Source organism: Acinonyx jubatus, chromosome X, assembly GCF_027475565.1.
Source record: "Acinonyx jubatus isolate Ajub_Pintada_27869175 chromosome X, VMU_Ajub_asm_v1.0, whole genome shotgun sequence".
NCBI classification, from domain to species: Eukaryota; Metazoa; Chordata; class Mammalia; order Carnivora; family Felidae; genus Acinonyx; species Acinonyx jubatus.
Window position 1 is genome coordinate 54066344 of NC_069389.1, and position 26058 is coordinate 54092401.

Consider the following 26058-nt stretch of genomic DNA (forward strand, 5'->3'; position numbering starts at 1 on the left):
AGGTAGATATTATTATTAATGTATTTACTTTCAGGAATGAAGTTGAATTTTCAGCATTAAGATGATGGATTTCTCTTTATCATCATTGCATTTCCTGCTTTTTTTTTTAAACGTTTATTCATTTTTGAGAGACAGAGAGAGACAGAGTATGAGTGGGGTAGGGGCAGAGAGAGAGGGAGACACAGAATCTGAAGCAGACCCCAGGCTCTGAGCTGTCAGCACAGAGCTCAACGCTCCCACAAACTGGGAGATCATGACCTGAGCTGAAGTCAGGTCGCTCAACCGACAGAGCCACCCAGGTGCCCCTGCATTTCCTGCTTCTCCATGAACTTTATATTTCTGAGAAAAAACTTTAATTGATCATGTAATATTATTATTGTATTATTTGCCAGGTTTGATTTGCTAATAGTTTAAGATGTTTACCTATATTACCTATATTAATAAGTGAGACTGGTACAAAATTTTTGTTTTTACTGCTATCTTTGTCAGCTTTGATACCAAGTTTACACTGAATCACTAGAATAAATTGGTAAATTTTCCTTTTTCCTCTCTCTGGAAAAATTTATATAATGTAGAAATGGTCTGCTCCTTGAAGGCTTGAATGAATAGCCTGTGAAATCATCTAGCACGTTGGGGGTGGGATGGAAGGATAGATCTTTGCAAGTTTTTTTTTTTGAGGTAATATATGTATATGGCAAAAATTTCAAATTGCACGAAAGGTCATGTAACAAATAGCCCTCTCTTAAAACAAGAAGTAGTTCTCCCACCTCTTATTGCCAGTTCTTCAGTTTTTCTCCTGAGGCAACCACTGTTACCAAGTTTTTGTGTAGCCATTAGGACATAGTCTGTGAATATTCAAGCATATGAATATACATTCCCTTCCCCTTATATTTTTACCCAGATGATAGCATACCATACAAATTGTTCTGTACCTTCCTTTTTATATATTTGATTGTTTTAAGTTTATTTTATTTATTTTGAGAGAGAGAGAGAAAGAGCAGGGGAGGGGCAGAGAGAGAGAGAGAGAGAGAGAGAGAGAGAGCATCCCAAGCAGGCTTTGAGCTAACAGCGTGTAGCCCAACGAGGGGTTCAATTTCATGAATCAAGAGTCGAATGCTCAATTGATTAAGCCACCCAGGCGCCCTGATGTTTTTTATTTCCCAAATTTTGTCCTAATGAAATTCCTTACTTCCTTTCTGAATTAATTTTGACCATTTTTCTAGGAAACTGTTTCCCCAATATTTTCTAGTTGTTTTCTTAGAGTTGTGCATTATATTGTCCTGTAATTTAGAACAACTAAAAAAGTTCTCCATACCTATTGGCCTAAATGTTGATCTCACTTCCACCACTTACAAAGTTTCTAAGCAACTTTGGGCATGTCATGTGAGTCCTGCAGCACTGTAAATTTTCATAATCTAACGGAGGGTAATGACTCTAAGTGTATTAAAGAATACTGAGTTTTGCAATTTTGCAAGATATATTTGCAACTAAAAACACAAAATATTTCCCATTTTAAGAGATTGTCCCTATTCCACCCCCTTTCTCTACAACTTTTCCCTCTGACTTTTTTCTTCACAGCATATTACCTCCTACTCAACCTGTACCCTATTAAATGAGGAAAACTGACATTTTATTCTGAAATAATGCCTGGGTAACCTGAACACGGACTACCTCAACAATTATTTTATGGTCTGTCCTCTTCTTAACCCAGTGCCAAGGCCATCTTGAAACCACTCGCAAAGAGGCAAAGGGATGAGGTTAAATGGCAGAAGTTGGAGCGTGGGGTTAGGGAAAGATAACTAATTTTGGAGGTTTTGCAGGAAATTGAAGAGATTATCAATGGCCACAAGAAATTGGCCGGAAATCTGGACTGGGGTCGAAGTGGGAGGGGTACAATGGGTGACGAAGTTGGGGCTGGGAAATTGTACGTATTCTCTTGTAATAAAAATGTTTCATATTCACTAGCTTCAGTTTTAATATTATTACCATCAGTACCTGAGCAAATATTGAAAATATGCTTGATCTGAAGAATTATGACAGTATTTAAACAAAACAAAACCATACAACTAGCACTGTACACACACCACCACCACCACCACCACCACCATTCATTTGGGAATTTCGTCCCACCACATTCCACATTCTTTCTCCTTAAATTTAAGACTTGATGCCTTTCTGGATTGCTTACCCAAAAATATAAAGCACTTCATTTCACACCCATCCCTACCCTGTTTGTTAAAAGCGGAAACCTGGTATTCCCATCCCCCAAAACACTTAGGTCTACAGCGTGCATCAAAAATGTATTACCTGATCTCATTATAACCTGGGGCCGTGGTAAAGTGGAGTGAGAAACACTGAGAAACACCCAGAATTAAGTAGGGAAAAAGAGGTTGGCACATGTAGGGTTTTTTTCTTTCTTTCTTTTTCTTTTTTTTAAAGTTATTCTTACAATAATCACTCTCTTTAAGACCTTAAACTTTTTTAGTATTTGCTCCAAATCGCTTAGCAATTTTGGAAGTTGTACCGGTATTAGCATTTTGGCCAATGTATATAGAGAAGCTGGCTTCGCCCCTCCTCCAAGGGGGAAAGGGAGAAAAGTCATCTTGTATAGTTTATAATAAAGTTGAGAAGTGGTAACTGGCTGGTAGCGGGGCGGCGCAGGACGGGGGATCGCAAGGAATCATTCAGGCAGGGACCAGGGCAGAGGGAGCAGTTGGTCTGGAGGGCTTGACTGCTTTATTCGGCAGCACGGAATCTTGAAATTTCTCTGCGGCCCCGGGGAGGCGCAGGCTTTTTCCGTGAAGTGCTGGCTCCGGAAACCGGCAACGAGAGCAAGAAACGGGTGCGTGGGTGCGGTGGATTAAAACACACACACACACACACACACACACACACACACACACACACACACACACACAGAGGCAGCAGTGAAGCGATCTGAAGATCGGCGTTGAGTAATAAAGAGGGAGTGGCCTCAAAGAAGCGAGGCGAGGCGCGGCAACTCAGACCTCTCGCCAACAGCTGGAGGACAGGGAGAGCAAAGGGCAGGCGCCGCCTGCAGTTGCCAGACGCTTTACGGTGACGCGACAGCAGTGCGTTGACGCGCTGATGAGCCGCGGCCTCCACGTCTTAGGTTCCGCAAAGGCCTGTGGGAGCGACCCGGGAGAAGGAGGGCCAAGATGGCGAAAGCGGCAGAGTCTTCGGGAGAGCCGGGGACAACGTCGCCCAGGCCCCTGGTGAGCTTGGGTTCTGCGACGAAAGGGACTGAGGGTGAGGCAGAGCGCCCTTATGGAAGTCGGGTGACGGGCTCCTGGCCTGAGAAGGCCGGAACTCCTTTCTCCCGGTAGGCCTGTCCTGTATCCTATGCCAGAACCAGCCCCAACACTGCACCTGCTCTTTGGGCTCACCGCTTTCCCCCTGCTCTCCTCGTTCCTTCAACGCCTTCTTGGGAAACTCCAATTCACTTTGCTTTCCCATACTCTGAGGGAAAGTCCTCATCCCGTACATTGTGTTAAATGCCAAGCTTTAGGTGATTTCTTAAGTATCTTAAGAATTTAGATGTTTCTGCTGTCCTTCATGTTATCAAGAACCTGTTCTTGTTGGAGTAGCATTCTTGGATTAATGATATTACTTCCCATAGAACGTTATAACTTGATTATTGATTTCTTCAGTGACCCCAGTAGTTTTGGTTTCATCCCTGCCATCACTGTTGCAGCTCCTTGTAATTCTCTTCATGATGCTGTCTTGCTCCTGTTGTTACAGGGGATATGATTTCTATTGCAAGTACAAGCCCAAAGCCTGCACAGGTATTTAAGAACAGAGGTTTTGGAGTTAAACTTACCTGGACTGGAATCACCCCACTCTGCCTCCTATGAGAGTTTGGGCAAATTATTTCATGGAGAATGTTTTCTTCATCTGTAAAATGGATATATAAATACGTGCCTCAGAGAGCTTTTAGGAAGATGAAATGATATGATTTACGTGAAGTGCAGAACACAATCAGCGTCATGAACTAAGGATTGTAATTAATTCAGCATTCTGCCCCAAGATCCCTCTTCCAAACAGTGTTTAGTTCTATAGCAGTTGTTTAATGGTACATCCCTTTCCTCTGTTTTAAATTGGCAACTTAACATAGCAGAGGACTGAACTGGGAGTCAGGTGAAATTGCTTCTAGTCCTGCTTACTTACTTACTGACTACTTACTTATTACTTACTGATAAGTTACTTACTACTACTTACTAGCACTATTTGTTCATCTCTTCATTCATTCAACAAATATTTCTTGAACATCTGTGTCCCAGGCACTCCTTTAGGCACTGGGGATACAGCAATGAAAGAGAGTTGGGTAGGTCCAAGTTCTCATGGAACAATTGTGACCTTGAGGAAATCACTCTCAACACCAGTTTCCTCATTTGGAAAATGAGGATAGTAACTCATCACAGAACTAATGAGAGTACTAATGAGCTAATATACACACAGTGCCTGGTATGACATAGTTTACAGGTGTTTAGCTGTTTTTGTAGTTGCTGTTCCACCTCTCTTATGAAGTTCTCCACAATTAAATTTAGTGGTTCTGGTCATTCATTGCTCAATGTCTGATCGACTTCTATTCAGTAATGCTTATTTAAGTCCCACAATGTGCAGTGCACTATGCTATCTGCTTTAGGAAATACAGATGGCCTGCCCTTTTTGGTACTTACAGCCTAGTAAGACAAATGTACGATGCTAAGATAAGATAGTAAATCAGAGAGAGTTACATATAAAATATTAACAAAATTTAAAGGAAGATGCTATCATGTCTAGTTGGGATGACAAAGCAAGCTACATAGTAGAAGTTATATTCGAGAGGGCCTCAAAGGATGGGTAGGATTTGAAATTTCAGGTTACCATAAGAGCTATCAGTGATTGAGAACCTGCTATATGCCAGGATTGTATTAGACATCCTCCACACACTTTCTAAACTTCACAGCAACCATTTCAGTTAGTTGGTTTTTAAACTGTTTTACTTGCAGATGAGGAGATGAGACTCAGAGAAGTTTGACGATTTCCCTAGGGTCTTAGAACCAGTTAGTGGCCAGGCCTGAAATTTGAAGCTGGGTCTGCGTCTAAAGCCCAGATTATTTCCATTAATACTGCACAACCTCTCATGGGCAGATGTACAGAAGTTGGGAATTATTAATGTGTTTATAGGATAACAGATCATTTTGGCTAAAGCACAGGGAAGTATTAGAAGGTAAGCCTTAAAAAATAAGGCTACTGAATTAGGGAGGCAGTATGGAACAGTGGTTAGGAATTTGTGTGCTGGGGTCAAATTGCCTAGATTTGATTTTAAGCTCTGTCATTTAATCTCCCCATGCCTCAGTTTCCCCATCTGTAGAATGAAGATACAGCGATAATACGCTCATAGGGTTGTTAGGTGGATTCAATGAGTTAACGCATGTAAAACACTTGGTAGTGTGCCTGGCACGTAATAATCATGCAATAAGTATTATTTATTCTTATTGACTACTGAGCTTGGAGGTGTAATAGGCAATGAGGTGCCAGTGGAAAGTTTTAAGAAGGGAAAGGCTTAAAATCATGACTTTGACAAAATAATAGAAGGGTTACCATGAAGAATGTCTGGAATCTAGACCAGTGAAACCAGTAGTTCTAAGAACAGGTGATTGCTACCTGGACTATAGCAGTGGTGGGGTCATGAAGTTTAGAGAGGCAGGATCCTTAAGGGTTTGTAGTGCTAGGGAGAATGTGTCTTACATCAGTGTTTTTCAAACTTTAATGTGCATAGCAACCATCTGGGGAATTTTTTTAGATTGCAGATTTTGATTTGGTAGGTCTGAGATGAGACCTGAGATTCTGCATTTCTAACATGCTTCCAGGTGCTGATGCTGCTGTGAGTCCCAGTACCACATGTTATTTGCTGTCTTGGTCCAGCCTCAGCCTTAGGTAGTTCATGTGTCCCTGTTTCTCCCCCAGCTGAAGGACACTGTAGTGGTCTGGCTTCAGGATGTTTTCCTATCCCTCTCCCAGAAGTAGAGACATTTGTCTTTCCCTTTCACCATACACAGTAGGCCTTCACCTGTGCCCTGGAGACAGCAGGGTTCTCTTAGTAGCTCTAAGGCTCCTGTTCTGTAGGGGAGAAGGGCCTGAGCAGGGGCTCTTTGCTTTTCTCAGAATTGGCAGCTGCTCCCTTCCCCAGCATCAAGACCCAGTGGAAGTCTCTGGTGTAGAGCCCACAAGTGGGTGTGAACTCCCCTCGTGTCTGATGCATCCAGGGGCCCTGTACTCACATACTAGTCCATGCTTGGCCTTTGGCAATTCCTTTTAAGTTTTCGCTGAATTCTTAAGCATCTGTGTGATATCTAGTGTCATTGTCTTATATTTTGCTGCACTGTGCAATGTAGTGCTCATGTCCCATCTTTTCCTGGAAGCATCTCTCCTTCCTTAGATTTTATTCAGGCTACACTTGGTTGCCCTACAACCTCAACTGTCTGATGGGTTTAAGAAAAGTTATGATTTTGTAGTTTAACTTTTCCTCATTGTTCTAGTGGTAGGGGTATTCTTTCTAGCTTTCTGTATCCTACTCACAAGTCAAATTCAGTGTTCTAAAGTCACTTGAAATAGTTGGCTCTCTGTGTAGTTGTGCATTTAATTCAACGTACAGTAGATTCATTTGTTTCATTTTTCTTTCAGTTTTAAGGACTTCTTTTAAATTTTTTTTTAAAAATTTTAAACGTTTATTTATTTTTGAGAGAGACGGAGACAGAGAAACAAAGTGCAAGCAGGGGAGGGGCAGAGAGAGAGAGGGAGACACAGAATCCGAAGCAGGCTCCAGGTTCTGAGCTGTCAGCACAGAGCCCAACACAGGGTTCGAACTCATGAGCTGTGAGCCAAAGTTAGACGCTTAACAGACTGAGCTACCCAGGTGCCCCGGACTTCTAAATTTTAATTTTGTTTCATGATTATGTGAACTATTTATATGACTTCAAGTCCTATATATAGAACTACTTGTATTTGCAGAAGCCTAGCTTCTCTATCTCCTCTACCTTATTCTCTCCTTTCCTTAATGGAAGCCTCTTTTAAAAAAAATCATGACTTATTTCTTACATTGTGTATGACTTAAATTATACTGCATGATTTATTTCTTATATATTTCTTACATTTAAAAGTAACATTCACATGTGAGTGTGTGTGCGTGTGTGTGCATTGAGTGCCTTTATAGCCTCTACTTTCTTAAATGAATGGCAGCATATTATAAAAACTTTTCTCCACATTGTTTTTTTATTCAATACTCCATAAATAGTTCTTTAGAGATACTCCCATTCCTTCTTATAGATGCACAGTGCTCCATTATGTGAATACATCATACTTTGTTCAGCTAGTTCTATGTTGATGGATATTTAGGTTATTCTCAGGTTTTTGCTTTTACAAGTAACGTTATAATAAACAGCTTTGTGTATATGTTCCTTTTGGAACAATGGAGTAGTATTTTTGCTACTCTATCTTTAGACTCCTAAAAGTGGCATTGCTTTCAGTGGATGATCCATATATAAATTTTCTAGGTATGGCCAGATTCATCTTCAGTAGAATGTAGTACTACTTTGCATTTCCACCAGAAGCGTGTGAATACTCTTTCTCCACAGTTTCACCTGCAGAGTATGTTGTCAGACTGTTGGATTTTTGCCAGTCTTAACACGTAAACATTTTTATTACAAGCAGTTTTAATTTGCATTTCTTTTTTTTTATTTTTTAATTATGTATTTATTTTTGAAAGAGAGAGAGCAAGTGGGGGAGGGGCAGAGAGAGAGGGAAACACAGAATCCAAAGCAGGCTCCAGGCTCTGAGCTGTCAGCACAGAGCCCAATGCAAGGCTCAAACTTGCAGACTGTGAAATCATGACGGGAGCCGAAGTCGGACACTCAACCGACTGAGCCACCCAGGCACCCCTAATTTTCGTTTCTTATTAAAAAGTGTGTTTGAGAATTTATTTTTCAGAAGTTCTTTGAACAACTTTATTCTTCCTAGAATTTCAGTATACTGTCTTATACTTCATTTACCTGCAGCTGCTACCCTCTAAATATTGTGCCCATTGGGCCAAAAGTCATGGGAGAAGTGATCGTCGTATTTGTTTTCTTAGGAACTAGAAGACTCCTGAGTTTTAGTTACAGTAATCAAATTTGGCAGATCAACATAAGAGTTTAAAAGCTTTTAGTCTCATAATTCATTTTGGAAATGTTATTTGATCTGGTTTGCCAGATAACCTGGTAAAAAGAGTATAGATTAAGATTTATTTTGCTATTTCCCTGTTCTTCCCAGTTTCTCTTTAGGCTTCACATAATGCTTTTTTCTAGCCAGCAGAGGCCACCAGAGCCTATCAAAGAACAGAAGAGCTACAGAATTGTGACTATGTGAAGATGTCATTGCTGAAAGGTCTTTTTAAATAGCTTTGCAATCTTGCTAGCTTGTGTGTGTTTCCTGTGAAGATTTCATGCTTGAAAGAAACCAAATATTTAAGGGCAAGAAAGTGTCTGTGAAATTTACTTCATATTTTTTCCATCAAATGCTATCTCCTTTAAAAGAAATAAGCATTTGAGAATTTTAGTTAACCACATTGTTTAATGTCTGATAAATTAATGCCTTGCTAAAGACATAGTCCCGGGGCACCTGGGTGACTCCCTTGGTTAAGCATCCAGCTTCAGCTCAGGTCATGATATCGTGGTTTGTGAATTCAAGCCCTGCGTCGGGCTCTGTGCTGACAGTTCAGAGCTTGGATCCCGCTTCGGATTCTATGTCTCACTCTCTCTCTGCTCCTCTCCCACTCACACTCTGTCTCGCTGTCTCTCTCTCAAAACTAAAGAAAGAATAAAAAAATTAAAAAAAAAGACATACTCCCTACTCACTAGGAAATGATGTCTTTGAGGAATGCTGTAGTTGATTACAGGCTTTAATTTTTTTTTCCCAACTCTTCTCAGTTTGCAGGCCTTTCTGATATATCCATCTCACAAGACATCCCTGTGGAAGGAGAAATCACCATTCCTATGAGATCTCACATTCGGGAATTTGACAGCTCCACGTTAAATGAATCTGTTCAGAATACTATTGTAAGTGAGACTAGTTGAAAGAACTTCTGTTCAGTATCATGGGACTAAATAACTAATAGCACTTTGTAATATTTCTTTTGTTTGGTTCACTGACTTTCAATATAATTTATTGAAATTTTAAGATTTTACTCTAGAGAATAATTTGGTATAGCCTTTTTGGAAAGGAGTTTGGCTATAATGAGTATTAAGAATCTTCAGATGTTAAAATATTTTTAAGCTGATAATTCTGCTCCACCTAGAGTATACGGAAAATTTTTTAAAAATATGTTTTTAAAATACAGAAAAATATTAATGTACAAAAATGTTCATCCCAGCATTCGTTATAATAGGGAAAAATTTAACACCAGAGGGGATATCAATTAAATAATGTTACATCTATGTGGTGGAATACCGAACAGCCATTAAAAATGTATTTACAAAGCACTGTTAATAACACGAAGAAATTTTTTTTAATGTTCATTTATTTTTGAGAGAGAGAGAGAAATAGAGAGAGTGAGTGAGAGAGCAGGGGCAGGGGAGAGACAGAGAGAGAGGGAGAGACATGGAACTCGCAGTGGGCTCCAGGTTTCGTGCTGTCAGCACAGAGCCTGATGCGGGGCTTGAACTCACGAACTGTGAGATCATGACCTGACCTGAAGTCAGACGCTTAACCAACTGAGCCACCCAGGCGCCCCGACATGAAGAAATTTCTAGGTGAAAAAATTAGGACAGAATTATCTCAACTATATTTTGAGAGGTTATGTTTGTATTACTATATTCTTCCTCAGATGTCTTGATTCTTAAAAATCTGGCTTCTAGGCTTCATTTACCAGTTAAATTGGGAATGTTGGAAACTAATTTGTTTTATATTGTGAATAATGTGGTAGCTGGGGAGCAGGCTGATTGGCCCTTGGGACTTCATCACTTGTGAACTGAATGTCAGATGCCATGTTTTGCAGAGCAGACTTTAGTAGTGCTATTATTACTTTAATTTCTTTAAGGTATCAGAACGGCTATAGTTCTCTTTTACAGAGCTTTAAAAATCAAAATAGAACTGGTGGGTATGGTAAAGAGTTAAACGTTGGCCTAAGGAGTTAATAAAAAAGTTAATAGAAAAGCCCTACCTCTCTGGTTTGTTTGTATTGTGAAGGAGTTAAACTGGAATTGTAGTTCTAAAATTCCACATGAAGGATTCCCAGGAAATTAAAATAAATCTTAGCAAATTAAGTAAGGGAACTACTTGGCAACTTTGGTCATGACAATGCAGCAAGTTGTTTATGTCTTTCAGATGCGTGATCTAAAAGCTGTTGGGAAAAAATTCATGCATGTTTTGTATCCAAGAAAAAGTAATACTCTTTTGAGAGATTGTAAGTATATGAGGCTTTTGAGAATTTTCTGGTTTTCGCTTTATCTAATCATAAGTACTTTATATGGCTAAATTTCTTTTTTGTAATTAAAAAAATTTTATTATTATGTTTATTTATTTTGAGAGAGAGAGCGAGAGAGAGCGTGAGCGCAAGTGGGGGAGGGGCAGAGTGAGAGGGAGCTACAGAATCCAAAGCAGGTTCCAGGCTCTGAGCTGTCAGCACAGAGCCCAATACGGGGCTCAAACCCATGAGTGTGAGATCATGACCTGAGTTGAAGTCGGATGCTCAACCGACTGAGCCACCCAAGCGCCCCTATATGGCTAAATTTCTGTGGTAAGAAAACTGGATGAAAAAATATATAAATGAATATACAAATGAAAATTTGGGAAGAAATAAAAAAAAATTAGAATGGAATTTCAGAGACTGGAAGATTTTGCTTAATATATTATCTTCATCAACAAATATAGTTTGTATATCCTCAACTGCTATAGTGGACACTGCAAAAAATATCTCTGGAAATTGTAAACACATAAGGACTTTTGTTCAAAGAGCTGACAGTCTCCAAAGGAAAGGCAAAATGTTTAAATATTAAATTAGAATAACAGCTAATACCCATTAAGGATTAACAAAATTATTAATACCTTTATTGACATTTCTATTTTCAGAACTATTAGTCTGATGACTGCATTTTTTTTTGTTCAAGAGTTCTATCAAAACAGTGCTTGCAGTACATTATGCTCTTATTTAGAATTTATTATTAAAATTTTTAGACCTTTTAGTGTTATTTTCATAGTACCCTTTATTAGAAAAATTGAATCAGTTGTGGGAGAATAGTAACAATGATGCTATACATGAGTGTACCTTCTATTTTGGCGGCATTTCAGCTATAATGTAGGGATGTCAAATATGTGGCATATATGCCGTCACTCTGTGGAGACTGGATGCAGCGTCAGAATCTTTTTCAACATAGTACACCGTGGGTTGGAGCTGACATGATTTGCTACCGCTGGTATGTGATGGAAAGAGCATGGACAGATCTGGGTTTGAATAGCAGTTCCATCCCTACCTGTGTTATCTTGGATAAGACAGTTAACTTTTCTGAGGCTCAACTTTCTTCCCCTGTTAAAGTGGAGATAATAACATACCTGCTGGTGAGGATTAGAGATCATGCATACCAGCCACCTTGCACAGCATCTGACATTTATTAGGCACTCCATAAATGATAGCTATTATTCTAGTGCCTTGCCTCTGCCTACACACACATACCTCTTTTTTAATCCTTACAACAACCTTATGAAAAGTTATGGCTCCTGTTTTACAGGTGAAGAAAACGAGTCTCCACGAAGGTGAGTGTCAGGATGACACAGGCAAAATTAGAACCCAGTTTTCAAGTTCAGTGCCCTTTCCATTCTACCACTGTTATCCCAGATGTGAAGATATTCTTTCAACTGCTGCTGTGGCTCAGTTCAGGGCAAGGTTGCTTCAGTGACAATGCAGAACCAGTGTGTTAACTTTCCAGATTAGTGATGATGATTAGCCGTGTCATATGTTAAGGTCCATTCTCAGACCTTGGGATACACAGATGGGCTGGCACAAAGGGTGAGTAAGTCATGGCCCAGATTTGCACTTCTGCCCTGCTGTGTTAGCACAGTCCTGGGCAGAGTGGCAAGGAAAAAATTCACGACTTAAAAATCTTTAAAAAAAAAAAAACCACAATGCAATAGGACTTTGCACCCATTAGGATGGTCATTATCAAAGAAACAGAAAATAACAACTACTGGTGAGAATATGGAGAAATTGTAACCCTCGTGCATTGCTAGTGGAAATGTAAAATGGTGCAGCTGCTGTGCAAAACGACATGGTGACTCCTTAGAAAACTAAGCATAGAATGACTATATGATCCAGCAATTTCCACTTCTGAGTATATACCCAAAAATTGAAAGCAGGAACTCAAACAGATATTGGTACACCCATGTTCATAGCAGCATTATTCACAATAGCCAAAAGGTGAAAACAATTTCAATGGCATCAATGGATGGATAGATAAACAAATTGTGGGGTATACACCATGTCATATACTATGTATTAATGGAATATTACTTAGTTTTAAAAAGGAGTGAAATTCTGACACAGGCTATGATGTGGATGAACCATGAAGACATTTTGCTGAGTAAAATAAGCCAGTCGCAAGAGGACGTATATTATATTTTTTCACTTATATTAGGTACCTAGAATAGTTGAATTTCTAGAAATAAAGTAAAATGATGATTGCTGGAGGCTAAGTGGAGAGTTATTATTTCATGGGTTGGAGTTTTAGTTTGGGAAGATGAAAAAGTTCTGGAGATGGGTGATATGAAGGTTGTACAATGATGACTGTACTCAAAGCCTGTACACTTAGAAGTGACTCAAATGGTAAATTTTGTGTTTATATATATATACATATATATACATGTATGTATATATATAATATATTCTATATATGTGTGTTTATAATATATTCTATATATATATTCTACTAAAATAAAGATTTTTAAATACAGTTACAGAATTTTATTAATTAAAAAACCTCAGTGTATTTTTTAAAAGCCAGTATATTAATGTCAGTTGTGCTTGAATTCACTTTTCAATTGATAAGTTCAAAAATTTAACAAGAACAATATTTAATCAGAGTGGTAGGATTATGATTTGTTTTTACATCTTCCTAACTTGCCACAGTAATATCAAAATTACTTATATAATATGAAAAAAAACCAACGTAAGTATGTACATATGCATACTTATTTAAAGTTATGTACATATGAGGTTAAAGTTAGAAATGGTATATGTATCTTTTTTCATATTTGTTGAGGAAGGTAATTTTGCTCTAAGCTGTATGTTACTCATCTGTTGGCATATTAATTACCTAACAGCTATTAATTGAGAACCACTGTGCTTACACCTGATGTTGGTAGAGCGATTTATACCTTTCAAAAAGCTTTCATGTTATTTGCTAAGGTTTAACTTTATAAAATTACCAATATTGGGCTGTTTTTTCACTTATAAAAAAAGCGATTCCATACTAGTTCAATTTAATGATTATAAAAGGGAAGCAGTGTGGCAGAGTGGAAAGAACTTTGGAGTAGGAATCAGAAGATCTAGGTTGTGGTCCCACCTCCATACCTAATAAATATTTATATAAACTTGGGTAAGTCACTTCTCAGCTTCAATTTTCATATTCTTGAGGTGATCCTGATTATATTTGCCCTGTCTCCTATAGTGTCAGTTTGGTGGAATGAGTTAACTCTAGTGTTTCTGAGGGTGGAGCACCTAAGTCTCTTGACTCCCGGCCCATTGGTCTTTATAGCATGCTGGAATGTGGCTTAGTAGGTGGAAGAAGGGTGATTTGTAGGATATGGAGTAAACAGAATTTAAAGGATATATGAAGAAGGGCATTCAGAATCGGGGAGCAGGGAGGGCAGTTAGAGGGGTAAGAGGTTGGAAGGGTTGGGCAGGGAGAGCCTTGATGTCTGAATTCCAAGAGTGGGAGAGGCAGATATTGGAATAAAGATAGGAAATTCTACATAGTTGTTTCCTAACAATCTTCTGTTTTTTGCTTGCCTTGTAGGGGATTTATGGGGCCCTTTGATCCTTTGTGTGACACTTGCATTGTAAGTACTTACATTTCCATCCTTTGTCATTTGAGATAGACTATACTTTTTTGTGTGGAGTTTCAAAATTGAGGGGAATATTGAATATTTCAGTTAGGACTTCTTTGACACATTATGCTCCTTATGATTTAAATCTAAAAAGTCAAGTAGGTTTCCAGATCAATTCAAAAAATGATGGAATTAGAGATGGGAAAATTATGCTCACCTGTTTACCAATTTCTTAGCCTGCTTTAGCCATTTTTGTTGAATAGATATTTGTTTACTCTCATGCACCTCCCTATCATTAAACTAAGTGGATTAAATATCTGTAGGTTTAAGCAATGTTTATTTGCAAACATATTGTTTTTAAATCTTAACAATAATACGAATGAGAATAAATTAGAGTAGAAGTGGTACAGTTCAAAGCAAGATCATGTTTCAAAGTGTTAGGCTTTCTATACACATAGTACATAAAGGGAGAGGACAGGAAGAGCGAAGTTCCATTGGAGAGGGGAATATAACCATTGGTAGCGAGGAAAAAAAGTACTGCATTAGGATTCAGTTCTGGGTTCTCATCCTGACTGTGCTATCAGCAAAGCGATTTGGGGCTACTTAGAACCAAAATGTATATAATAATTTTTCCCAGTTTACAGAAAACTTTTTTTTTTAATTTTTTTTAACATTTATTTATTTTTGAGACAGAGAGAGACAGAACATGAATGGGGGGAGGGTCAGAGAGAGAGGGAGACACAGAATCAGAAGCAGGCTCCAGGCTCTGAGCTGTCAGCACAGAGCCCGACACGGGGCTCGAACTCAGACCGCGAGATCACGACCTGAGCCGAAGTCAGACGCTTAACCGACTGAGCCACCCAGGCGCCCCTACAGAAAACTTTTAAATACCTTCTCTTATTTTAACATTATAACAAGAATATTATTTTCTTTTTTTGACAAACAAGCTTAGGTTCAGAGAGATTGAGGACTGAACCAAGATCACACAGTCAGTGGTAGACCTGGGATTCAACCTCAGGTTTCCTTCACTGCCCGTTCTCTATCTCTATGATTATTATACCTCTCTTCCCACCTAACCCCTCTGGGTCTCCTCTTCCATATCTGTAAAAGGAGATGGCTGAGGATCCTTTCCAGGCTTGATGTTTTATGATTCTAAATTCAGCAAGTTTCTTACTGGCTTTTCTACCCACTTTTTTACTTTAAAGTTTATTTTGAGAGAGAGGGAGGAAGGGAAAGAGAGCATGAGAGAGGAAGGGGCAGAGAGAGAGAGAGAGAGAGAGAGAGAGAATCTCAAGCAGGCTCCATGGGGCTTGATCTCACCAACTATGAAATCATGACCTGAGCTGAAATCAAGTTGGATGCTTAACTGACTGAACCACCCAGGCTCCCATGCCCCATTTTTTAATGTAAATTGATCATGTGGTGATTTAGGTAATAACATAGAGTGCTTTTTCTTAGCCCTTTAATAACCACATCAAGGGCAATAACCTGGTGCCTTGATGGACAGGTTTATATTAGAATCTCTGAGCATGTACTTTTTTAGTTTTAAAAGGTTAACATTAGAGATTATGTAGTTTAACCCAATTTATTTGCAGAGAGGAAAACTGGAGTCCTAAGACATGAAAGGATTACTCTAGTGTATGTATCTAGTGACAGAACTAGGATCACTTTCTGGATCTCCTTCCTTTGAGGCCAGTTAATGTTCTTCTATCATACCACGCTGAAGCAATAGAGATTCCAGACAAGTGATGAATGCCAGCATTCCTTGCATCGGATTGTCAGGACTCAGAATGGACTATGTACAACTGTAGAATACAAAAGCCTGTACTGGCAAACAGCATAGCAGGGCGAGACTTACTATGTGACTTGTCTATACTATGTAATGAAAAGAGGTTGTGAGCTTGGTGTTATTTATTATTTTTCTGAAAAAAATGACACTGAATCCAAGTGTTCTTGTCCAAAGTTCAAAACAGTTTATGTCTGTAAAATTCTTAGACAAAGAGAGGATATTTAAGTGACAGTTCAACTACTCTATTTTAAAGCAAAGTCTCTTAGTAATAATCTGTATGTTTTTATTTTTAAAAATCCACAGCTAAATAGGTTTATAGAACGTTTCCATTTTTGAATGTAAGAACTAAAGACTTAACCCCAGGATTACAAATCCAAATGTGTCTAAGGGCTAGAAAAGTAACCTAAATGTATTCGTTGGGAATTGGTGACCTGAAGCCCCTTGTGAAGGGAGCTGCTGCTGTGTCACCTGCTCCCAATTGTTGCTGTGTAGCAATGTGTTAGAAATTCTTCTGGTTTTTTAAGAAAATCCAGAAATACATATTTCTTTAATGTTTATTTTTTGAGAGAGAGAGAGAGACAGAGTGTGAGCAGGTGAGGGGCAGAGAGAGAGGGAGACACAGAATCTAAAACAGGCTCCAGGCTCTGTGCTGTCAGCACAGAGCCCAATGCAGGGCTCGAACCCATGAACCACGAGATCATGACCTGAGCCGAAATTGGATGCTCAACCAAGTCACCCAGGTGCCCCCAGAAATACATGTTTTTACGTGAAACCTCCCAACTTTAAAATAATGTCATCTTGGATTTAAACCCATGTTAAGCCATGTACAGACCAACAACCTCATGTCTGTGAGCCACATTTGGCCCTTCAGTTTATAACCTGTGCTTAACCAAAACGGTCTTCAGTAATGCATGTAAACATCTTAACAAGGCCATATGAGGCAACCCCTGTAGTCCTGAGGCATTTGGAATTTGAAATAAAGGAGCCTTGCTAAATATTTCTGACATCTTCCTTTTATACAGTCTACATATTACAGATCTCTAGGTGAGGTTTCAGACAGCTCTCTGATTCAATGTTGGACAACCCATGCCTTAACTTTATTGCTCTAAATAAAAGATGAAGCATTTCTCATGCCATTTCCTTGTCACAGAATGCTTCAAAGAAGCTCTGTAGATAGTGAAAAGGATGGAGGGCCCCAGTTTGCAGAAGTCTTTGTCATTGTCTGGTTTGGTGCAGTTACCATCACCCTCAACTCAAAACTTCTTGGAGGAAACATGTGAGTATTATTAAAATGCATTTTTTTCCCTTGGCAAGTAGCGTCTCTTAGATTTTTTAGGAAGTCTGAGGGCTAAAGAGAAAAGTCTCTTAAAACTGCTGAACAGAGGATTTCTAGGAGGGGGCCAAGATGACAGAACAGCATGGAAGTTTTTTTTGCATCTCTCATCCCTGAAATACAGCCGATCAACACTAAACCATCTTGCACACCTAGAAAACTGATTTGAGGATTAACACAACAATCTGTACAACCTGAACCAGAGAACTCAGCAGATATGCAGCACAAAGAGGTGAACTGGGGGAGAAGCCCACAGAGAGCAGGGAGCTGTTTTTCCTTGCAGAGAGAAGACAGAGATGGGGGGAGACTACAGAAAACATCCCCCCCCCCGCCCAAAAGCAGCTGGAGAGAAAAGAAAGATTACTCAAGGGATTGAACAAAACAGGGAGAAAGGAGAAAGGAGAGGGTTTAAATTCCATTAAGACTTTATAAACAGGGAGAGTTCAGGGTCTGAAACTCTGCACCTTGATAGCTGGTGGTGCTCTGGTGGGAAGAGCAAATCCCCAGGAACAGAGAGCGAGGTCCTTAGGGTCCTCAGGCCACGTGGGGAGAGGCGGTTCCCCTGCTGGGAGGACATTTGGTAGAGGCTGTGCAGCCTCCCCACAGGCAAAGGCCCCAGTGGACCCTGGAGAGCAACCACATTCACTGGTGCTGGAACAAGGATGTTAAGGGGGTAGACTGGTGCAGATGTGTGTTGCAATTTTCCATAATTCCTGAAATGCTGCTGCTACAAGATAGCGCAAACTTTTTCTGGGGCAGGCTGGCACGTGGCCACAGTCTCTGGGCATCAGCAGCAGCATGGTCTCCTGAATGTTCCTGGGGGTGGGCCAGCACCCAGCCATTGCTCAGTGAGACTCTCCCCCAGAGGGTCTGAGCAGGTCAAAGCCACAGTCCCTCAGAAGTGAGGGGTTGGGAAACACAGCTACATCTGAGATAAAACTCAGAAGGGAGGTGCCACCTGGCAACCTGATGGCTTGGTCACAGACAGTGTAAAAGTGGGGAGTGGATGGAAGCCGGAGACAAAGGAGGGGTGCCTGATTTCTGGTCATGGAGAGCACAGAGTTCTGATACTACAGACTGGGTAGCTGGGTGACACGATTTTCACTCCTAATGCATCTGTGCATACACACCTACAGGACCACAGCAATCAACCCCAGTAAGCTAAGCAGCACCATCTAGTGGAGAACAGAGCCATTGCACTAAGCCCTGCCCAACTGGGCCAACCTCACTCTTCAGGAACAACACAAGTCTCTTTGCCTGCTTAGTTTACAGACTATAAAGTGCTTCGTAGTTTGATTTCTAGGGGAAGCTGATATAATTTCAATCGTACTGAAGTCTACTGGTCCATCTATTCAATTTCTTTTCTTTCTTTTTTTATCCTTGAATACAGAAAGAGAAAAAATTTATTTTTATTTTCCATTTCTATTAAAAACATTATTTAATTTTTTCTACTTTTTTTACCTTTTTGTAAATTTTTCAAGTTCTTTTTTAATTTCATCATTTCATTTTATTCTATTTCATTGTATTCATTTTTTTCAAATTTTCAAGCATTTTCCTTTCCTTTCCTTTATTCTCTAACCTATCAAGCTCCTTTCAATAACCAGACCAGAACACACCTAGGATATAGCATCCTTTATTTGATTTTTTGTGTGTTTTTAATTTTTTAATTTTAACTTTTTATTACCTTTTTAATTCCTTTTCTTCCTTCAAAATGATGAAACAAAGGAATTCACCCCAAAAGAAAGAACAGGGAGAAATGACAGCCAGGGACTTAATCAACACAGATACAAGAAAGATGTCTGAACCAGAATTTAGAATCACGATAATAATACTAGCTGAGGTTGAAAACAGATTAGAATCCCTTTCCACGGAGATTAAAGCTAGTCAGGATGAAAATAAAAATGTTGTAACTGAGCCTTAGTCTTGAATGGATGCCACAGTGTCAAGGACAGATGAGGCAGAGCAGCAAATAAGCAATATAGAAGACAAACTTATGGAGAACAATGGAGCAGAAAAAAAGAGGGAGACTGTCGTAGACTCTGTGTCTAATGTTCTCTCTTGTCTAGCAAGAGAGCAGGACACAGGATGAAAAAACAAGATTGCTAATGTCTGGGAAAAGACAAGAGCCCCAAATAAGAGTCCTTGCCCTGTTTTTATTAGGATAAGAAGGCTTACAAACATGGTGATGGACATGCGCAAAGAGACAATAAATCTGTGAACTTTAACTTGTGGTTGTGAGGGAAAGAGGGTCCTGAAGACATTTGGGGTTAGGGGTTTGGGCTAATACAAAGCAAAATGCTGATGCCAGGCAGTCAGGTGGAAGGTTGTTTATAGCGAACATGAGGCACCACCTCTGTTTATCTTAGCTAGCCTAGGGGAATGAGACAGGTAGGACACGTGACCTCAGAGTTAACAAGGCACCTTTTCTTTTGTTAATCATCTCTGCTCTGGTCTACTTCACCTGTAGCGCAGCGGTCTATAGCCCAATTTACCTGTTTACCTAACTTGGTCCTTCCTTCCTGTGAAAGCAGCATTCTGTTATAGTACTAAATTGTGGGGTGCTTCCACCCTGAATATTTAATCTTGTTTATTTCATATACCTATGTATTGGGTTCCTTTGTACCTCCCTATTCTTGGTTGCCTTGTCTTTTTTACCCAAACTCAGATGTGAGCATCCAATGGTTTTGTACTTCTTTATGCCTTGTTAACCCATTGATGTAAGCCCCGGGGATTTGTAAGCTTATTCCCTACAGGAGACTAAGGCAAAGAGCATGATTTAAGAATTAAAGAAATCAGTGACTCATTAAAAAGGAACAACATCAGAATCACAGGAGTCTCAGAAGATGAAGACAGAGAAAAAGGGGTAGAAGGGTTATGTGAACAAATCATAGTGGAAAACTTTCCTAGCCTGGGGAAAGACACAGACATCAAAATCCAGGAAGCACAGAGGACTGCCGTTAGATTCAACAAAAACCGACCTTCATCAAGGCATATCATAGTCAAATTCACAAAATACTCAGGCAAGTAATCTGAAAGCAGCAAGAGGAAAAAAGTCTTTAACTTACAAGGGAAGACACATCAGGTTTGCAGCCGACCTAGCCACAGAAACTAGGCAGACCAGAAAAGAGTGGCAGGATATATTCAATGTGTTGAATTGGAAAAATATGCAGCCACGAATTCTTTATCCAACAAGGCTTTCATTCAAAACAGAAGGAGAGATTAAAGTTTCCCCGAGAAACAAAATTAAAGGAATTTGTGACCACTAAACCAGCCCTGCAAGAACTTTTATGGGGGACTCTGAGAAGAGAAAAGATGGAAGAAAAACGACCAAAAGCAACAAAGATTAGAAAGGACCAGAGAACACCACCAGAAACTCAAACTGTACAGGCAACATAATGTCAATGAATTCATATCTTTCAGTACTCACTCTAAAGGTCAATGGACTAAATGCCCCAATCAAATGACATAAGGCAACAGAATGGATAAGAAAACAAGATCCATCTAGATGCTGTTTACAAGAGACCCACTTAAGACCTAAACACACTTTCAGATTAAAAGTAAGGGAATGGAGAACTATCTATCATGCTAATGGTCTCCAAAAGAAAGCTGGAGTAGCCAAACTTATATCAGACAATCTAGAGTTTAAAGACTGTAACAAGAGATGAAGAAGGGCATTATATGATAATTAAGGGGTCTATCCACCAAGAAGACCTAACAGTTGGAAACATTTATGTTCCAAATGTGGAAGAACCCAAATATATAAATCACTTAATCACAAACATAAAGAAATTCATTGATTATAATACCATAATAGTCAGGGACTTCAACACCCCACTTACAGCAATGGACAGACCATCTAAGCAGAAAATCAACAAGGAAACAATGGCTTTGAATGACACACTGGACGAGATGGACTTAACAGATATATACAGAAGATTTCATCCTAAATCATTGGGATACACATTCCTCTCCAGTACATGTGGAACGTTCTCCAGAATAGACCACATACTAGACACAGATCAGCCCTCAACAAGTAAAAAAAAAAAAATTGAGATTATTCCGTGCATATTTTCAGACCACAAAGCTATGAAACTCGAAATCAACCACAAGAAAAAATGTGGAAAGATAAATAATTGGAGACTAAAGACCATCCTACTAAAGAATGAATGGGCTAACCAAGAAGTTAAGAGGAAGTTAAAATGGAAGCCAGTGAAAATGAAAACAACACAGCCCAAACCTTCTGGGACACAGCAAAGGCGGTCATAAGAGGGAAGTATATAGCAATCCAGGCCTTCCTAAAGAGTGAAGAAAGGTCACAGAGACACAACCTAACCTTACACCTTGAAGAGCTGGAAAAAGAACGGCAAGTAAAACCCAAAAACAGCAGAAGAGAGGAAATAATAAAGACGAGAGCAGAAATCAATGTTATCAAAACCAAAAAAACCAGTAGAACAGATCAATGAAACCAGAAGTTGGTACCTTGAAAGAATTAACAAAATTGATAAACCCCTATCAAGTTTGATCAAAAAGAAAAAGGAAAGGACCCAAATAAATAAAATCAAGAATGAGGGAGGAGAGATAACAACCAAGATAGCAGAAATAAATAAATAAGAGAATATTATGAGCAATTATACGCCAATGAAATGGGAAAGCTGGAAGAAATGGACAAATTTCTATAAACATATACACTATCAAAACTGAAACAGGAAGAAATAGAAAATTTGAACAGACCCATAACCAGTAAAGAAATCAAATTAGTAATCAAAAATCTGCCAAAAAACAAGAGTCCAGGGCCAGATGGCTTTCCAGGGAAATTCTACCAAACATTTAAGGAAGAGTTGACACCTATTCTCTTGAAGCTGTTCCAAAAAATAGAAATGGGAGGAAAACTTCCAAACTCTTCCTATGAAGCCAGCATTACCTTGATTCCAAAACCAGAGACCCCAATAAACAGGAGAACTACAGACCAATTTCCCTGATGAACATGGATGCAAAAATCCTCAACAAGATATTAGCCAACCAGATCCAACAATACATTAAAATTATTCACCAGGACCAAATGGGATTTATACCTGGGTTGCAGGGCTGGTTCACTATCCGCAAAACAATCAATGTGATACATCACATAAATAAAAGAAAGGACAAGAACCACATGATCCTCTCAATAGATGCAGACAAAGCATTTGACAAAATACAGCATCATTTCTTGATAAAAACCCTCAAGAAAGTAGGGATAGAAGGGCTTTTACCTCAAGATCATACAAGCCATATATGAAAGACCCACTGCCAATGTCATCCTCAATGGGGAAAAACTGAGAGCTTTCCCCCTAAGGGCAGGAACAAGAAAGGGATGTCTACTCTCACCACTGTTACTCAACATAGTATTGGAAGCCTTAGCCTCAGCAATCAGACAACAGAAAGAAATAAAAGGCATCCATATCAGCCATGAGGAGGTCAAACTTTCACTCTTAACAGGTGACATGATATTCTATGTGTAAAACCCAAAAGATTCCACCAAAAAACTTCTAGGGTTGATCCATGAATTCAACAAAGTGGCAGGATATAAAATCAATGCATAGAAATCGGTTGCATTCCTATACACAAATAATGAAGAAACAGAAGGAGAAATCAAGGAATCTATCCTATTTACAATTGCACCAAAACCCATAAAATACCTAGGAATAAATCTAACCAAAGAGATGAAAATCTATGTGATGAAAACTATAGAAAGCTTATGAAAGAAATTGAAGAAGACACACAAAAAAATGGAAAAATGTTCCATGCTCCTGGATAGGAAAAAAAATATTGTTGAAATGTCAATACTAGCCAAAGCAATCTACATATTGAATGCAATCCCTATCAAAGCAACATCAACATTCTTAACAGAGCTAGAACAAACAATCCTAAAATTTGTATGGAACCAGAAAAGACCCTGAATAGCCAAAGCAATCTGGAAAAAGAAAACCAAAGCAGGAGGCATCACAATCCCAGACTTCAAGATGTATTACAAGGTTGTAATCATCAAGACAGTATGGTACTGGCACAAAAACAGACACTCAGATCAACGAAACAGAATAGAGAACCCAGAAATGGACCAAGAAACATATGGCAGACTAATTGTTGACAAAGCAGGAAAGAATATCTAATGGAATGAAGACAGTCTCTTCAGCAAATGGTGCTGGGAAAACTGGACACCAACATGCAGAAAAATGAATCTGGACCACTCTTACACTGTACAAAAAAATAAACTCAAAATGGATGAAAGACTGAAACGTAATACAGGAAGCCATCAAAATCCTAAAGGAGAAAGCAAACAAAAGCCTCTTTGACCTTAGCCATGGAAAGTTTTTACTCGACAGGTCTCCGGAGCCAAGGGAAACAAAAGCAAAAATGAACTATTGGGACCTCATCAAAATAAAAAGCTTCTGCACAGCAAAGGAAATAATTAGCAAAACTAAAAGGCAACCTATGGAATGGGAGTAGATATTTGCAAAAGACATATCAGAATAAAGGTTTAGTATCCAAAATCTTTAGAGAACTTTCCAAAGTCAACACCCCAAAACCAAATAATCCCATGAAGAAATGGGCAAAAGACATGAATAGACACTTCTCCAAAGAAGACATCCAGATGGCCAACCGACACATGAAAAATTGCTCAGTATCACTCATCATCCAGGAAACCACATTGAGATACCACCTCACACCTGTCAGAATGGATAACATTAACAACTCAGGCAACAACAGATGTTGGCGAGGATTTGGAGAAAGAGGATCTCTTTTGCACTACTGGTGGGAATGCAAACTGGTGCAGCCACTCTGGGAAACAGTATGGAGGTTCCTCAAAAAATTAAAGCTAGAACTACCCTCCGACCCAGCAACTGCACTACTAGGAATTTATCCAAGGGATACAGGTGTGCTATTTCAAAGGAACACAAGCACCCCAATGTTTATAGCAGCACTATGGACAATAGCCAAAGTATAGAAAGATCCCAAATGTCCATCAATGAATGAATGGATAAAGAAGATGTGGTATATATGTATGTATATATATATACACACATACATACACATACACACATATATATACATATACATATATACATACACATACATAAACAATGGAGTATTACTCGGCAATCAAAAAGAATGAAATCTTACCATTTGCAACTATGTGGATAGAATTCGAGTGTATTATGGTAAGCGAAATTAGAGAAAGACAAATATCATATAACTTCATTCATATGAGCTCTGTAAGATAGAAAACAGGTGACCATAAGGGAAGGGAAGCAAACATAATATAAAAACAGGGAGGGGTACAAAACATAAGAGACTCTTAAATATAGAGAACAAACAGACGGTTGCTGGAGAGGTTGTGGGAGGGGGGATGGGCTAAATGGGTAAGGGGCTTAAGGAATCTACTCCTGAAATCATTGTTGCACTATATGCTAACTAACTTGGATGTCAGTTATAAGAAATAAATAATAGAAAAAATAAAAATAAATTTTTAAAAAATTGAACAGAGATAACTTAGTTTAGTTACCTTACCTTAAATTATCTACAGTCCTTTGATAAGCTACAGATGCTATGCCCAGCTCATGAAATCATATGGAGAATATTTTGTGTTAGAATATTATGTCCAGTTTTTTTGGGGGGGGGGGAAGATGGCAGTGTAGGAGGATGCTGGGCGCACCGCATCATGCTGATCGCTTAGATTCCACCCACACCTGACTAAATAACCCAGAAAACTAACAGAAGACTAGCAGAACAGACTCTCCAGAGCCAAGCATAGACAAGAGGCCCACGGAAGAGGGTAGGAAGGGCAGAGAGGCGGTGCACGCTACATGGACTGGTGGGAGGGAGCCGGGGTGGCGTAGGAGCAGCCTGCCCAGCAAGGCAGAGCCCCTGAGTCTGATTTGCAAAAGCTGAGGGGCTGGACTGCATGAGTTATGACAGCCAGCGGGACTTAACATCTGGAATGTTAAAAGTCAGCGGCTCTTTTTGGAGAGCAGAGAGGACACCGGGAGGGAGAAGTATTGAGCCCTGGAAGACAGCTCAACTCAGCAGGGAACAAAGGTGCTGGCCAGTGCCATCTCCTTCGCCCACCCCCCAACCAAAACCCCAAAGGGAACCAGTTTCTATCACCAAAGTTGCTTGTACTGCGCAAACGCCCAATGCTGTGCTTCTGTGGATCCATCCCTCCCACTGGTATGCCTGCCCCCCTCCCGGTGCTGCAGGTCCCCTCCCACAGGGGACCAGTGATGGCAAGGTGAGCTAAGCCTGCCCCTCCCACCCCTGTGCACCTTGTGGATCCACCCTGGCTAATACACCAGATCCCATCGAAGCAGCACCACAAGCCTGGCAGTGTGCAAGTAGCCCAGCCCGGGGCCACACCACTCCACAGTGAGTCCTGCCCCGGGAGAGGGGAAAATAAAGTACACACCAGTCTGACTGTGGCCCCAGCGGTGGGCTGGGGACAGACATCGGGTCTGACTGTGGCTCCGCCCACTAACACAAGTTACCCGAGACAGCACAGAGGAGGTGCCCTGCAGTTCGGCGCCACTCCAGGGACTATCCAAAATGATGAAATGGAAGAATTCTCCTCAAAAGAAACTCCAAGAAGTAGCAACAGCTAACAAATTGATCAAAAATGATTTAAGCAATATAACAGAGCATGAACTTAAAATAATAGTCATAAAATTAATTGCTTGGCTTGAAAAAAGTGTAGAAGACAGCAGAGAATCTATTGCTACAGAGATCAAGGGACTCAGAAACAGGTGGAGCTAAAAAATGCTATAAATGAGTTGCAAAATAAAATAGAGGCGACCACAGCTCGTATTGAAGAGGTAGAGGAGAGAAT

General features: G+C 39.7%; 1 protein-coding gene across 2 annotated transcripts in view; it reads left to right on the forward strand.

Annotated features, from left to right (window-relative positions):
* The first annotated feature begins 2917 nt into the window (after positions 1-2917).
* Positions 2918-26058, forward strand: part of YIPF6 (Yip1 domain family member 6) — a 34868-nt gene continuing 11727 nt past the window's right edge. The window contains exons 1-5 of one of the 2 annotated variants that reach the window (XM_027053580.2): positions 2918-3270; positions 8970-9098; positions 10366-10444; positions 14049-14091; positions 17019-17144. In XM_027053580.2, the coding sequence (XP_026909381.1) occupies positions 9036-9098; positions 10366-10444; positions 14049-14091; positions 17019-17144 (311 nt within the window). In that variant the 5' untranslated portion in view covers positions 2918-3270; positions 8970-9035. The remainder of the gene's footprint in view (positions 3271-8969; positions 9099-10365; positions 10445-14048; positions 14092-17018; positions 17145-26058) is intronic. The other variant, XM_027053579.2, reaches the window with a different exon arrangement.